We start from the raw sequence: 15,097 nt of genomic DNA, 5'->3' as shown, positions 1-15,097 counted from the left end.
TATTTACAGATTATTAAAAGTATTCTACGTATTATTAGAATATTCATGTAAATTCTTCACCCCAAACACCATCACTGCACTGTGGGAAAAAAAAATACTAAAACTTTCAATAAGTCGTGTTAATTTAAAATTTTAAATAGACATAACTCAAAAACTTAAGTAACATGTTATTTTAAGTATTCCTAACTCATTTTGATATGTTAACTTAATAAAATGAGATGTATCAGCTTGATTATCAAATTTATAGGTAATACCTCTACTTACGCCATTAATTGGTTTGAAGTCTCGTAACCATGTACCGTAAATTCCCTAATCCGTTCCTAGCACTCCTGAAACACCACAGAACCGGAATACAACGATGGGGGGGTTAAATGTCGGACGCTAGGTACGTAAGCGGGAAAAGCGCCACAAAGCCAAAAAAAGTGCACCAAAGTGGCCAAAACATTGACTTATTTCAATTTTGGAAGACAATAGGAGACAATTACAAGCTGGCAGATTGTAAGTCCATCTAACTAACTAACGACATGTTTTATTGAAGTTGCTATGCCTGTCGCGCTATGCAATGAGTCCAATTATCGCACGGTAAAAAAAAAAAATAATAATAATAATAAAATGAGGGAGGTAACTTTCATGGCTGCATTTTATCGCCGCGCGCGGGGATGCGTGCGTACATTTGTGCGTTCGAGCGTGCTGATGGCATATGAGACTTCAGTTCCTTTCACAGATGTTTATTGGACATCAACATGCTGTAGAATTAAAGTTCAGACATACAAAATAAGGAAACACGTCTATATTAAAAACTGTAAACGTTAGCATTGCCACATTGAGGCTAATGGGAAAAAAGACAACCTACTTTAGCCTGCTATAAAACATTGGCAGTCTCCAAAACCCAAACTTGTGGGTAAAAGATGACACTTCAAACATGAAAAATCACTGGTTAACAGCATTTGCAAACAACAAAAAATGAAAAAAAAATTTGATTACTGACACCACATGCAATGACAAAAAGAGCTTTTTTTGCGGAGTGTAAAGCTTACGATAAGTGGTTTAGCGAACGTACTGCCGGTGAACATTTCAAAATAAAAGCATGTCATGTTCATCATATAAGTAACGATTTCTGGAGTTAATCCCACATACTTCAGAATTCAGATTCTACACCAAGAATAGCTTTAAAACGACACCCTTTATGAAAAATCTGATTTGCAATGAATAATTATTATATAGTTCTAGACTATAATATTCATGCTAGATATATATTTTTTTGAATTGTTTTGAATCATGTTGGAAAGGCGAAGCCAGTGTTCTGAATCTGTTTATTTTTTCGCACTAGCTAACTCATTTGCTCCCATAAACATACAAATACTTTCTATTTTTAATTGTTTCAGTGTCCCAAAGACGTCTTTTACGTTTTTTTTTTTTTTTTTTCAAAAGACACATTTCTAGGTTCTGATTCAACTTAGCTCCAAAGCGCAATGCTGAAAATCACTTTTAAAGCAATAAAACTGACCACTGGAGGGCAGTAGCGCATTTGGTAAAACCCGCAACCCAATTCAACGGAACGAACGGCCGGGCTGCACGGCCGGGGTGCCGGTGGAAGACGACCGAATGGGCGGCCAGGATGCCCGGAATGCCAGGCGCTGGACGATCGAACAGAACGACCGGGACCACCAGTGCAGAGGACGATGCCGTTGAGTCCGTGCTGCTCGCTGAGCAGAGCCCACGCCGCCGTGCTCGGCAGCTCGCGTCTCCCGCACCCTCCAGTGTCCCGCGACTCAGCTGGAAACACACACGGCCAAACCGGTTCCCCCCCCAGGAACACAAGTTCCACAGGCAAACTCCACTACGAGGCAGGCGGCGATAAGGGAAAGGTTTACCCCGGCTGTTGCAGCCACAACAGCGTCATCTATCAGTTAGTTATGTGTAAATAAATTGTTACTTTACTATCAAAAGCTCTATTAGTCGTGTTGTGTATGTTATTTTGTAAGACAAAAACATTATTCAGATGTTTGGGATGTAACTAAAGCAAAAAATAGCTGTGTTAAAGTCAGTTACGTATATTTGAAATGTATGCGTTTACAAAAAGCTCAATTTCTTTGTTTTTTTCATCAGAAATTGGGAAATTGCTCAAACTAAGCTATTTTCTAATGCTGATTCCTAAAGAATGGAAAAAGATATGAACTTACTTTTTTTCCTGCTGAAGGAAGAGAGTCTAATCTTTCTTTTGGTGGGTTCCATGTCTAAATAGCAATAGAACAGAATTTTCTGTGGGCCTTGCAAAATCAGTCAAAATCCAGTAAATCGGCCGGGAGCGAAGGGGGTTGCACCGGTGAAAATGGCTTTAGTTAATGAGTTAATGCTATCAGCATTTGACCTCATTGTTTATATATGATTTATTGTTATTTACGTGTTAATTTGTACTTTAATAAAGAATTTAAGTGTTCCAAAATGTTTTTGTGAATTAATAAGCGTCATCAAAAATTTCCTCCCTAAATAAGTAAAAAAAAAAAAAAGGGGGGGGGGGGATTATTACATCAGTGGACGAATCATAAAAATAGTTAGCTGACTAATCGGGAGAAAATTAGTCGTTTGGGACAGGACTAGTTGTACATTGTACCTGAACATATTTCTTCCACACCCTTCCCACTTTGTTAACCCCTGACCCATTTTCATGCCTGTTCATTGTATTGTATCTTTGCCTGTCGTAACCTGAAATTTATTTAACAAAAAAAAAAAAAAAACAGTCTCGCGTTTAGATGTGTCCTAACTTGAAAATTATGTTTCTAGAGACATGCGCAAGTCGAGGTACCACTGTAACGGCAAAATGCCACTATTGCGTAAGATCGTTGTCGTGTAAACGTGGCCTTAATGGTATATGGTTTTACGGTTTACAGCACTTATAGTAACAGGTCCTTCAGTTCGGGCCGTTTGCATATTTAAATATGTTCAACGATAATTTGCATTTCAAAACATACAATCAAAACTTGCAAATACAAGTGAAATAGGATGATTTGTTATTTAAACCCTTTTTTACAGTGTGATGTGGTGAATAAGTATTGAAATAACTACCAGTGACTACTTTTAACAGCAGGCAATATTATGGCTTATTATGTCAAATTTCTATGATTTAAGCACAAAGCAGGCAAAGTTGTGCTGACTTCACGCTGTCTTTTCCTGTCAAAATGAAACGTTCCCAAAAAAAATTTGTTTTCACTGAAGCCAAGATGCCCACTCTCCGCATTAACTCACAAGGAAAAGTCAAGTATGTCTTTTTTTTAAATTCATTATCTCCTTTTTTTTTCACCCGGTGTGCAGCAACAACATCATCCTGCAGTCGGGAGATAAATACAGTCTGAATGAGGACGGCTCCGAGCTAGTGATAAAAGGGGTCGTCAAAGTGGATGAAGGAGAATACACCTGTTTAGCCAAGAACAAGGCGGGCGAAATGAGCCAGGAAGTTGGTCTCAACGTCTTTGGTAAGAAAAAAATCCATTTGAATTGGTATGGCTGGCATGTTTCACTGTCATTGAGAGATAGGCGTCCAATCCATTTAAATGATCGAATGTCTATCGCCGTCAATGGCAGCCGATGATTCAAATCACTGAAATGAAGTGCAATCCTGTGGTTTTCCTATCAGTGGCTTCCCGAGACTCCAGGCATTGTTTATCTTTTACCTCTAATGTCCTCAGCGTGGCTCCATGCTTCATTTATGCCAGAGGAAACTGCGGGGAAAAAACAGGCCTCAAAAATTGAACATTCATCCAAGAGCTGATTATTAATGAACACACAAATAAAAGGAAAGAGGAATAGAACTATCCATTAATGTATCTCACTTTTTCTCCCCAACTAGTGCAAGCTAAGATTACATACTTGAACAACGAGACGGCGACGGAGTTCGATGAGGAAGTCACCCTGACCTGTGAGGCCTCAGGTGACCCGACGCCCTCCATCTCCTGGAGCTTCCAAAATAGGATGTTCTCCGAAGGTGAACAGGTAAGAATGGAGGCAGGATCTGCCATGAAATTCACTGTCAAAAATAAAAATGAAATGAAACTCTTCACATTGCCGACAATGAACTACTACGTTGAGGATGAAATATGACGTGGTAATTGTTGTTATCGGAAATGGATTGGATCTTTGTGTTTACCATTGATTGATAAAGCCAGACACTTATTTTTGAAGTTGTAGCACTGTATAGTATGACGCTGAGCAATGGTAAACTCTGTATTGTCTGCTTGAAACAAAAACCGTAGTCCCTTGTTATTTGCTTGGTGAAATTCTTCACTTATGCTTTAATTTCCAAGCAGTTTAACCTCATAAAAGGTACAATTAAGACTTATAAAACTGATATTTGTGGGAAATCCCCCTCAAAAGTTTAAATGAATTAAGAATTAAATGCTTAAGGAAAATTTTTATAGGTCCCACAAATATGATGTATTATTTTCATAATATCAACTCATTACGTTAATGAAGTTGTAAGTATTATGGCAATGTCTATCCTTGTAATATAATACATAAGTACAGTGGTACCTCTGCTTTTGAAATGAATTGGTTCTGGAAATAGTTTCTTGACTTGAAAATTCTTTAAGTAGAGATGCGTTTTCCATGTAAATGCCCTAATCTGTTTCGAGCCCCCCAAAATTCAGACATACATCTTATATAATGCATAAAAATGCATCAAAACATGTAACAAATACATGTTACAATTGGATTATTGCTCAATAAACATAATCTTCAAATAGTGTATCATGTAAATAATAAAAAAAAAAAAAAACCAGAGTAAAGAAAAAAAGTTAATTCACTCATGTAAAGCTGTCGGAACACGAGGGGCGAATGAAGAGGACGGTGGGATACACGCATACACATACAGTCGAGGAATCCCTTAGCCAATTGGATGCCAGGAATGCTAGATTATAGCCAATGGCAGAGCAACTCTAAGTATGTTACGTTCAGTTAACTCTGGGAACTGCGAGTACCAGCCATACTGTACAGTGATCCCTCGTTTTTGGTGGTTAATGGGGCCCAGAACCCTCCGCGATAAGTGAAAAACTGAGAAGTAGCACCCCCCACCCACTCAAAAAAATTATTATTTTTTTTTTTTTGCATTTGAAAGAGATACATGTTTTTTTCACTTTTTCCCCCCAAAACTATTAAAAAAAACCTCTGATTTATATTTATAATTTTTTTTAATAAATGTTTTTTAAGCACTCAAATGTAATAATTATATTTTAAACATGTTATTGTCCCACCGAATTATTTTTAAACAAGAATGAAGTAAAAAAAAAAAATGCTTGCCTTTCTTAAATGCTTCATTGAGCGAGTCCATTCTAATCCGCTCAAGCTATTCACTTACACACAATGAGTTGCCACAGCAACTGTTTACAAAATTAAACGATGATTGACGCATGCGACACTTTGAAGTGAGCGTCTCTGGCAAGATCAAACCTTAACCGTTTGTCAATCATCGTTAACTTTAATAAGCAACTTCAGTGCACTGCCTGACCAACATAGAGCAGGGAAAGGGAAGGAAGGAGGGTGAGTGGGACTACGCAATCGGCTAAGACAGCTCGTCTGTATTTATTTATCCATTTTTTTAATTGAAGACAAATCCGTGAGGAACTGAGGGCGCGAAGTTTGAAGCGCTAAGTAGCGAGGGATCAGTGTATTTTTGCCTTTTTGTATCCTGAAATTTCTTTCTTCATTCTTCACCAGAGGCAATATTTTGCCGTTGAGGCGTGTCTTAACCTGAAAATTCTGCATGTAGAGACATTCTTAAGTAGAGGTACCACTGAATACGATTTTTAGAGATGTTTTGTTGACATTTTTATCATTACTGTTATGAGACTTACATGAAAATCCTAATGTGTGTGCATAAGAAAAACAATTATTTGGTCAAAAGCAGAGTTATCCGATAATAACTTTTTAACCGATATTCCGATATTGTCCAAACCCAATATTCCGTTACAGATATCAAACCGATACCAACATATGCGGTCGTGGACCAATCCGATATCATTTTAAAATACTTTTATCTTACAACTCCAGTAAAATGGTAAAACTGCACTGCTTGTTCCAAAAGAGAAAAAAATAGGATGTCAGTATCAAGGGCAAGACATCATTGAATGTCTGTTTAAAAGTTTGTAGAACTACTACTGAATGCCTGTTTTTCTAATAAGATGATGTTGGCGTTATAGTTAAACATTGAATATTGCAGCTCAACAAAAGAGAAAACGTTGAATGAGATAATTACATCTCCATTTCTCAAACTATGACTCCTGGTTGGAGATGGAGATGGTTCATGAGTCTCGCTCATTATTTTAAATGTCATATGTACATGGAAGAGGAAGCGAATGTATCATTCTATTTCTTTCATAGTACGAGACATACAATTAAATGTGCTTTTCTGAATTCTTAATGGATGGGAACCCAATGGATGTCCAGTCACATGCCAGGCAGTGACGCAGGAAATCGACAGGAGGTGTTTGTCAGAAATGATTGCAAGCTTCGGTCTTCACATAGACATGTTTTCAGCTAAAAGCGTCCTTTTGATAGAATGAATGATGATGAAAAGGTATTCTTTTCAATGTTGGGTGAGTGTGTTCAGAATTTTTGCGATGTACAAGTAGGTGTTTCCGTGGTATACTAAGATAATATAATCTAACGGTAAATAGATAAATATAAAAGATAAAAAGATAAATATAATAACAATATCTTAAGTAGATGTTGCTCATCAATTCGTTGGCTGCCAATTCATTTTGAATTAAGTTGGCTTTTGGTAATTTGCTGCTAACCCTCCCAGCTCAAATGGATTGGACCTCTACTCATGCCAAACTACTTTCATCACAGCGGAAGATTGATGATTCAGTGTCTGTCATCGTCAATGCCACTAAAAGATTTCTAATCTATGAAAATTGTTTAAGCTTGAACAATATCCATGATTTAAAAAAAAGAAAAGAAAAAGTATTTTCGTTGCTCTAAAGCACTTAGAGGACCTTTCGGGTTTTTGTAAAGGGATATACAAATTGATTTGATTTTTGATTTGATCATCAATCGGATTTCATTTTCGTTTCATTCACACTTGAAGTCCCAGAGAATTCTTGTACTCCTAATAGTCCCAAGCAATGGCCGATTTGGCCTCTACCCCGGAAAAACCCAGAGGTGGCCAAAATGACCCAAGTGCTTTTGAATTGGCAAGTCGTTGTCCGACAGACAAGAGCCATTCATATATGGGAATATTAGGAGTATTTGTCTTGGGGAAAGGCCGATTCGGCCTTTGCTGGGTTTTCTAGTGTTAATGGAAAACTGAGAATTTTAAAACTACTGATGTTTGATTTCTGATCAGATGTGTAAAAAAAAACCCGTAAGGTTGTCGATTTTGTCGTCGAATAAAAATGTTTTCGTACTTTTATCTGAGCTTCTTAATTTTGTTTTCTTGAGTAATAACATAATTGGCAAAAAAAAAAATAGTAGCTCTTGCTTACAAAGCAATTTCACTTTTTTTTTTTTTTTGTTAAACATTATAAAATAAGTACTCGTGTCGTGGATGGTTTTCAAAATGCTTATAACTGCTCTTGACATCAGTTCCATCTGTTCCCCTCCAATGTGACTCCAATGCAAAAGCCCCACTGTGCTGTTGTTTTTGTTTGTCATCTCCAGGCTTCATGGACGCGACCCGACCAGTACGAGGTATGGTGACTTATAGGGTATAGTTGCACAGGCCCCAAATTTAACGCACTAGCGCACCACCCTCAAGTGTTTGCAACCCACTTTAAGCGTGTGTGCTGTTAGCAGACCACTAACTGTGTCCACATTAGTCACGTACCACTCTTAATTTCATCTGTTTAGCTCTTTGTTTAATGTAGACCACTTTTTTGTCCATTGGTTCAACGTATGCATAGTTGTGGTGGGATAATTGCGAGGTGAAAATACAGTACCTCCTGCTGGGTCTTTAACAAACACCTTTTACAACAACTGAGGTGTGTTATCAACACATAAGGCTTCAAGCGGAAATCCCGTTGTCAAAATGTCTATATTTAGTGGCAGTTAACTCACTGACTGCCGTTGACAGTGATAGTTGAAGCAGAGTTGCTGTACAAATGTGCTGTTTTTACAGTGTTGTTTTTGGCATCATTTGAAATTTTTGTTTTAGTCTTACTAATTCTTCTTAGTCATACTCTAGTCATTATCTGATCTTTGCCTTTTTGGCAAAGCCAGATAATGTTATTCTGCGACTTTATTATTATTTATTAATCAACTTATTCTCCGCGTTTTTTCGGCGCGCCGCACAGCCCGTACCGTGCACCGATCGGCACCGTTCAGGTATCGACATATCCGGAATTTTCGTGTGACTGTGGCTTTTTGTCAAACGGCCCCAAAAAATTTTCCGTTCGCCCGTAAATGGCGATTTTCCGATTTTAAAAAACATTTTCAAAACGCTACTTGTCCTACAATTTTTGACCAAATCACATAATGAGGGGCGAGGGGCATAAAGATTGTATACAGAATGTGGGAAAAATTTACGGTTCCCTGGAAATTTGCCAAAAACCTTCCCATTCATTTCTAATGGGAACATTTCCCATTCACTTACAATGGGATTTCCAATGGAATTTACATTGAATTGATGCCACTGACGGCCATGCATCTCGAATCTATTGATGCCAATGTACTTGGATTCAATTGACTAAATGGATGTCGATGCCATTGACGGCCATGGACGTCCAAAATTTTTCCCATTCATTTTCAATGGGGAAAAAAACAAAATTTCCCCAAATCAACAGAAAATGACCAGATATCAACAGGACGTGTCCCCCAAACTTCCCCGCTTCCATTGACGCTTATAGGGGGTGATGCCATTGACAGCCATGGACGTCCAAATTTCCCATTCATTTATCATGGCATTTACTTTGTTTAATGCCATTAACGGGCATGTTTCTCGATTGTATTGATGACAATGTACTTGCTTTCCATTGACACCTATGTAATTCGATGCCATTGACAGCCATGGACGTCCAAAATTTTTCCCATTCATTTTCAATGGGGAAAAAACAACATTTCCCCAAATCAACAGAAAATGACCAGATATCAACAGGACGTGTCCCCCAAACTTCCCCGCTTCCATTGACGCTTACAGAGGGTGCTGCCATTGACGCACATGGACGTCCAAATTTTCCTTCATTTCCAATGGCATTTCCTCTGTTTAATGCCATTGACGGGCATGTCCATTCTATAAATGCCAATGTACTTGGATGCCATTGACGGCTATGAACCAAACCAACCTAGGCTGGGGCTAAGATCTGTATTTCCACATGGCAAAGACCAGAAGTAATTTCCCCCGAAATTGCAGTTTTTTCAAAATGTGTTCGTCCTCGTCTGGTTTTAGTCGACAGTTACTCTAAATGTTTTTGTCTGTAAAATTGTAAAAAGTTTCAGTCCAAAAATAAATTAAGGCTTCCAACAAGTTCGAATAAACATTGACATTGAGCGCATATTATAGCGTCTACAAAGACGGCAATTTGGGGATGATAATACACACTCAACAGGAAAAGCAGTACCGTAATTTTGGGTCTATAGGCCGCTACTTTTTTTCTTCATTTTGTATCCTGTGGCTTATTGTCCAGGGTGGCTTATTTGTTGATTTATTTGTGTTAATAGGTAACACATTCCTCCTAGCATGCATTGCAGTGCTACAGATGTAAAAACAATCAAAATTCATGTTCTGTCTATTTATTTATTTATTCATTCAGTTACTGTCCCAGTTATTTCATAAGACCATCATAATTATGACATCACACTAACATGGGCATTACGCAATGCTTATGACAGATGTCATTTAGTGTCATCCAGCAAATTATGTCACTAACTCCATCCTTTAAAAAGTGAGATAATTTGCCGGATTATACTGAATGACATCTGTGATAAGCATTCATTAATGCTGATGACATTGTCATGTCATAATTATGATTGTCTTATGGCGCCACTATCGAATAAAGTGGTACCAAATACCATAACTAGCAATTAATGAAACAACTGGAACAGGAACTGAATAAATAATTAGCACAGAACATTGATTTTGATTGTTTTTAAACACCTGTAGCGCTGCAATGCATGCTAGGAGGCATGTTGGACAACAACAGTGTTGACAGCAGGTGGCAGCAGAGGTTGACTGCCTCCCCTAAGGGAGCAGTGATGGCCAAATGAAGCTTCTTGAAGCAATGAAGCTTTGCAGCCAATTGGTTCAAAATTTCATGGTGGTTAATTTGATTTTATGACAGTCGTATGATGCCGCTGTCAAGTAAAGTGTTACCGGTTAATATCTTTGGTGTAAATATCCCATAATACAGTAAAGACAGCTGTGGCTTATAGTCCAGTGTGGCTTATCTATGAACAAATGCAGTTTTCGTGTCACATATGGTGGGTGGCGGCTTAAAGTCAGGTGCGCTTTATAGTGCGAAAAATACGGTACATCTGATCATTTTAAATTAAAGCCACCTGGAAGCCATGAACTGTATGTAAAAGAATGTTGCCCGAGCGTTTAACACTGGGTATTCTGGGATTTTTTTTTTCTTTTTTGCTATTCTTGGTCTAGAAGTTGCAAGCAATCAGTATTTCCCAGTAATTGCTCATTTACACAACAAAACAGCTGAAGTGGGCTAATAGCTAAATGCCATTTCGCCGACCAGCTCTCCTCTAGACTTACTGACCAGAAAAGCCAAGTGGCTCTGCTTTAGACTGGCCAGTGTTTTAAGAGGACGCTTGCCATTCTGAAGCGAATGCTATGCTAACGCTAGGATTTACATTTAGCATTAGATGATTATTCAGCACAGACCTTTAAAGCCAAAAGCAGCATTAGATATTATTTCTTGCCATGATAAGAAAACAAATCTTACCGTGTTTCCAAACAATCAAGGTGGAGCTCAGCCTAGCTTTAGACAAATCCTAATCTCTCCGGTGAGGAGAGTGAGGGAGAGGCGCAGCACATCTCACAGGAGTGACACTACCCAAACACTGCTACGATGCAAGCTGACGTACTCACGTACAATATGAAAATGTCACTCATTGTTAACATATGACAGAAACTAAGTCGTATTTATGACTCGTTGTTGTCTCGTCTGACGAAAACTGGCACTTGTCTCGTTATGGTCTAGTCTCCCAAGCCACGTTTTTAGCTCGTCATCGTGACGATGTCATGGAAAAATTGTTCACGAAAACAACACTGTATTGAACACAAATTAACTTTGTCAAATTACCATTAACAACACTAACACTAATGAAACATCAACAACTGATTAGATCACAGTTATTTACTGGTTTGACTGTGCAGCTACGCAAAGAACTTCACATATTTCCAGCTTATTTGGTAGAGATGAAGAGAAAAACTTTCTAAATACAAGATTTTAAAAGAAGTTTTTCCACCCTTTAATCATTGGTTACCATTGACTACAATAGACGTCCAATCCATTTGAACTGGGAGGGGCGAATGAACGAATCTTCGGTCCAAATGGATTGGACATCTATCGTCGTCGGTGGCACTGAAACATGACGATTCATTGCCAGCCACCCCAGTTAATATTGTTTCACTTTCATTGGCAGTGAATGAGTTATTTGGAAGAAAGCTTTTAGAAATAAACTTCTATCATTTTTGTTACGTGTCAAAAAGTTACTTCAAAAGTTATTTATTCAAGGCAACGGATCCAAGCATATTCTCGGGCTTCTTTCCCTTTGTGAGCATAAATGAGCCTTTCGCCTATGGGTGGGCAAACATTTGAGCCACTGAGAACTGTCATTTTGCAGCAGAGTGGTTAAAGTTTTATGGCTGCAATAAAATCTGGGGGATTTATATCTTGGTGAGTTATATGAATTTGATTTCTTCTCCTGGATACTTGTTGTTTACAGAAACGGTGGTTTACCTCAAATTTGAGCTCATTCCAAACATCCGTCAAGTTGATCAATATTACATGAAAGATGATGAATAACATTGAGATGCACTGGCCCCCGAGCTCAAGCACTACTTACTTACAGTCTTGTGTCAATAAATGAGCTTCACTTTCTGGGATCTTTTTGCGGGAGGCCTGTTTTCATGGGCATGCATATTAGAAATGGTCATAGGCATGAAGGCCTAACATAACGAGAAGTCATAATCTTATGTATGTTATGAATGTGATATTCATATTCAGGGCATATAATATTCCGGTTTTTATCCTGTCAGAATAGGGCTAGATTGTGTTGCTACATGGTATTAAAACTTGTACAGGATTCCAGAATCAATATTGTGAGATGCTGGCCGGCCTAATAACTGCCACCTTTTGATTATTATTTTTTTGTATGTGAAAAGTGATATGTATATATAAATATATATTTAATTATTACAATAATTGTAGTACAGGTAGTCCCCGGGTTACGAACGAGTTCTGTTCCTACGCTGGCGACTTAACCTGAATTTCGGCTTAAGTCGGAATTAAACCTTTAAGTACCCCTAAATACCCAACTATCCCAAAAACATGTATTATATTAATAAACTGAAGTAAAAATAAGATAGATATTACTTTCCTCTGGTAACACCGATCACACCATAATTCTTCTTACAACTGACAGCTGTTAATTGGTCACCATCAAACTATGAACACACTATTAGAAAATAAAATACAATAATGACAAAGAGCGTACAATAATGCTAATAAGGGAATCAATAGAGAAATATTTGCTGACAACAATGGCTGGACAAAAATAACGAGGGAAATGAGGTCCATATCTTGGGCAATTCAACAAGGAAAACGGCAGCTTTTGTGGCACCAGTCCAGCGGTAAAAATGAATGCTGCTGAATAAGCTAGAGGGTTAATAGCGAGCTAACAGGCGGGGTGCATTGCCGAGCCCGTGCCGTTTACCGTTTCTCTGCCTTCTTGAAATGTTAACTGCCGTTCACTAGGCGGTCCCTTTCACTTCCCAACGTGAAAGCAAAGCTTGGAACTAACAGAAAATAGCGCACAAGAAAGCCCACAAACAGTTTACTGAAGACATGTCAACAAAACACATGGATTACTGGAACCATGTCCTATGGTCTGATGAGACGGGCGGGCTTTCTTGTGTACCGTCTTCAGAAGAGGCTTCCTCCTTGGGTGACAGCCATGCACACCAATTTGATGTAGAGTGCGGTGTATGGCTGAGCACTAACAGGCTGATGCCGCACCTCTTCAATCTCTGCAGCAATGCTGACGGCACTGCTGTAACGAGTCACATGACATTTTGGAGGGGAACTGACAAGCAGTACCCCATTTGGACATTTAGGGATGTACGTAGTTTTTAAGGGGTGTACTCACTTTTGTTGCCAGGGCTTTTGATATTAACGGTTATATTTTGAGTTATTTTGAGGGGAAAATAAATGAACTCTATTATATAAGCTGCACACAGACTACTTTTTATTGTCATTTTCTCAGTGTTGTCCCATGAAAAGATATACTTAAATATCTGCAGAAATGCGAGGGGTGTACTCAGTTTTGTGATACACTGTGACGATGATCACAATTATCACAATTATCGATCATCATACAGCGTCATACAGTATTATTAAAGTAGCGAAGCAAATTTCTGTCCATTATTTATTTAAGATATATTAATGGTTCAGCAGGAATGATGGAAACATGCCCATACAACAAAAGCTGCCCTTCAGCTTCTTTTACTTTTTAAGAAAGTGGAAAAACATTAACCATTTCAAAGGCAGTACTTATTTCTCAACATGCCTATACAACACAAAGCTGACTTTAAGATGCTCTTTTTCACAAGGGGGTGCAAAAACATTAGCTGTTTCAAAGGCAGTACGTATTTCTCTTAACTAAACAATAAAATTTACTCCGCTGGAATGAATTCCCCATTTTCTGGAAACAAAGTGTGTTTAGAAATAAGACTTCTTTTAACCAATATATATTAAGGCTGTCAAACGATTAAAATTTTTAATCGAGTTAATTACAGCTTAAAAATTAATTAATCATAATTAGTCGCAATTAATCGCAATTCAAACCATCTATAAAATATGCCATATTTTTCTGTAAATTATTGTTGGAATGGAAAGATAAGACACAAGATGGATATATACATTCAACATACGGTACATAGAGACTTTGTTTATTATAACAATAAATCAACAAGATGGCATTAACATTATTAACATTCTGTTAAAGCGATCCATGGACAGAAAGACTTGTAGTTCTTAAAAGATAAAAGTTAGTACAAGTAATAGAAATTTTATATTAAACCCCCTCTTTATGTTTTCGTTTTAATAAAATTTGTAAAAAATTCAATCAAAAAATAAACTAGTAGCCCGCCATTGTTGATGTCAATAATTACTTACACAATGCTCATGGGTGCTGAAGCCTATAAAATCAGTCACACCCAAGCGCCAGCAGAGGCTGGCAAAACTCCATAAAACACAATTAACATGTGGGCATTTCTCTGTACTTTCATTTAAATATGTCTGAGCGGGGCATGTGCGTTAACTGCGTCAAATATTTTAACGTGATTAATTTAAAAAATTAATTACCGCCCGTTAACGTGATAATTTTGACAGCCCTAATATATATATATATACATATATATATATATATATATATTTTTTTTTTTTATTTTTATTTTTTTTTTCACAAATTTCTGTACTATTTCGTATGTTTGTTCTGTTACCGCTGCACTTAATCCTGGATTTACACTTTCTGCATCTGGAGTAACTTTTGTACACCATCAAACAACGCACAAATGGACATGGAAATACACGTTAGTGAATTCGCTAATTAGCATACTATTACCAACTAGTAACATCTCAAAAACAGCAACAATAAAGGCTAAACGGTACAAGAGGGTTCGTGTCCTCACCTCTTATAGACGCACATGGGACTTAGCAGCACACTAGGGATATTTTCTAATTAACATGACGTGAACCTACTGCTGGACAACTTTGAGGCAAAAAGCAATGAACAATCTTTCTTCCCCTCTCGCTCTAAAAAAATCACTTGCACACGGGAAAGGACCCAAAGCAAATTTATTTTCGAGTCTTTTGAACAGGACTAAATCTCTTGCTCAGTAGGGTTGAATTTCCTTCAACTAGCAGCGGCTGTC

General features: G+C 37.8%; 1 protein-coding gene across 8 annotated transcripts in view; it reads left to right on the top strand.

The window, feature by feature from the left end:
• Positions 1-15,097, top strand: part of ncam1a (neural cell adhesion molecule 1a) — a 399,099-nt gene that overhangs the window by 305,051 nt on the left and 78,951 nt on the right. For 4 of the 8 annotated variants that reach the window (XM_057820264.1, XM_057820266.1, XM_057820268.1 and 1 more), the window contains exons 7-9: positions 3,313-3,473; positions 3,848-3,990; positions 7,654-7,683. In XM_057820264.1, the coding sequence (XP_057676247.1) occupies positions 3,313-3,473; positions 3,848-3,990; positions 7,654-7,683 (334 nt within the window). The remainder of the gene's footprint in view (positions 1-3,312; positions 3,474-3,847; positions 3,991-7,653; positions 7,684-15,097) is intronic. The other 4 variants (XM_057820265.1, XM_057820267.1, XM_057820271.1 and 1 more) reach the window with 1 other exon arrangement.

The sequence above is a fragment of the Corythoichthys intestinalis genome, chromosome 18 (genome assembly GCF_030265065.1).
Source record: "Corythoichthys intestinalis isolate RoL2023-P3 chromosome 18, ASM3026506v1, whole genome shotgun sequence".
Lineage (NCBI taxonomy): Eukaryota > Metazoa > Chordata > Actinopteri > Syngnathiformes > Syngnathidae > Corythoichthys > Corythoichthys intestinalis.
This window is presented reverse-complemented; position numbering and strand designations above follow the sequence as displayed.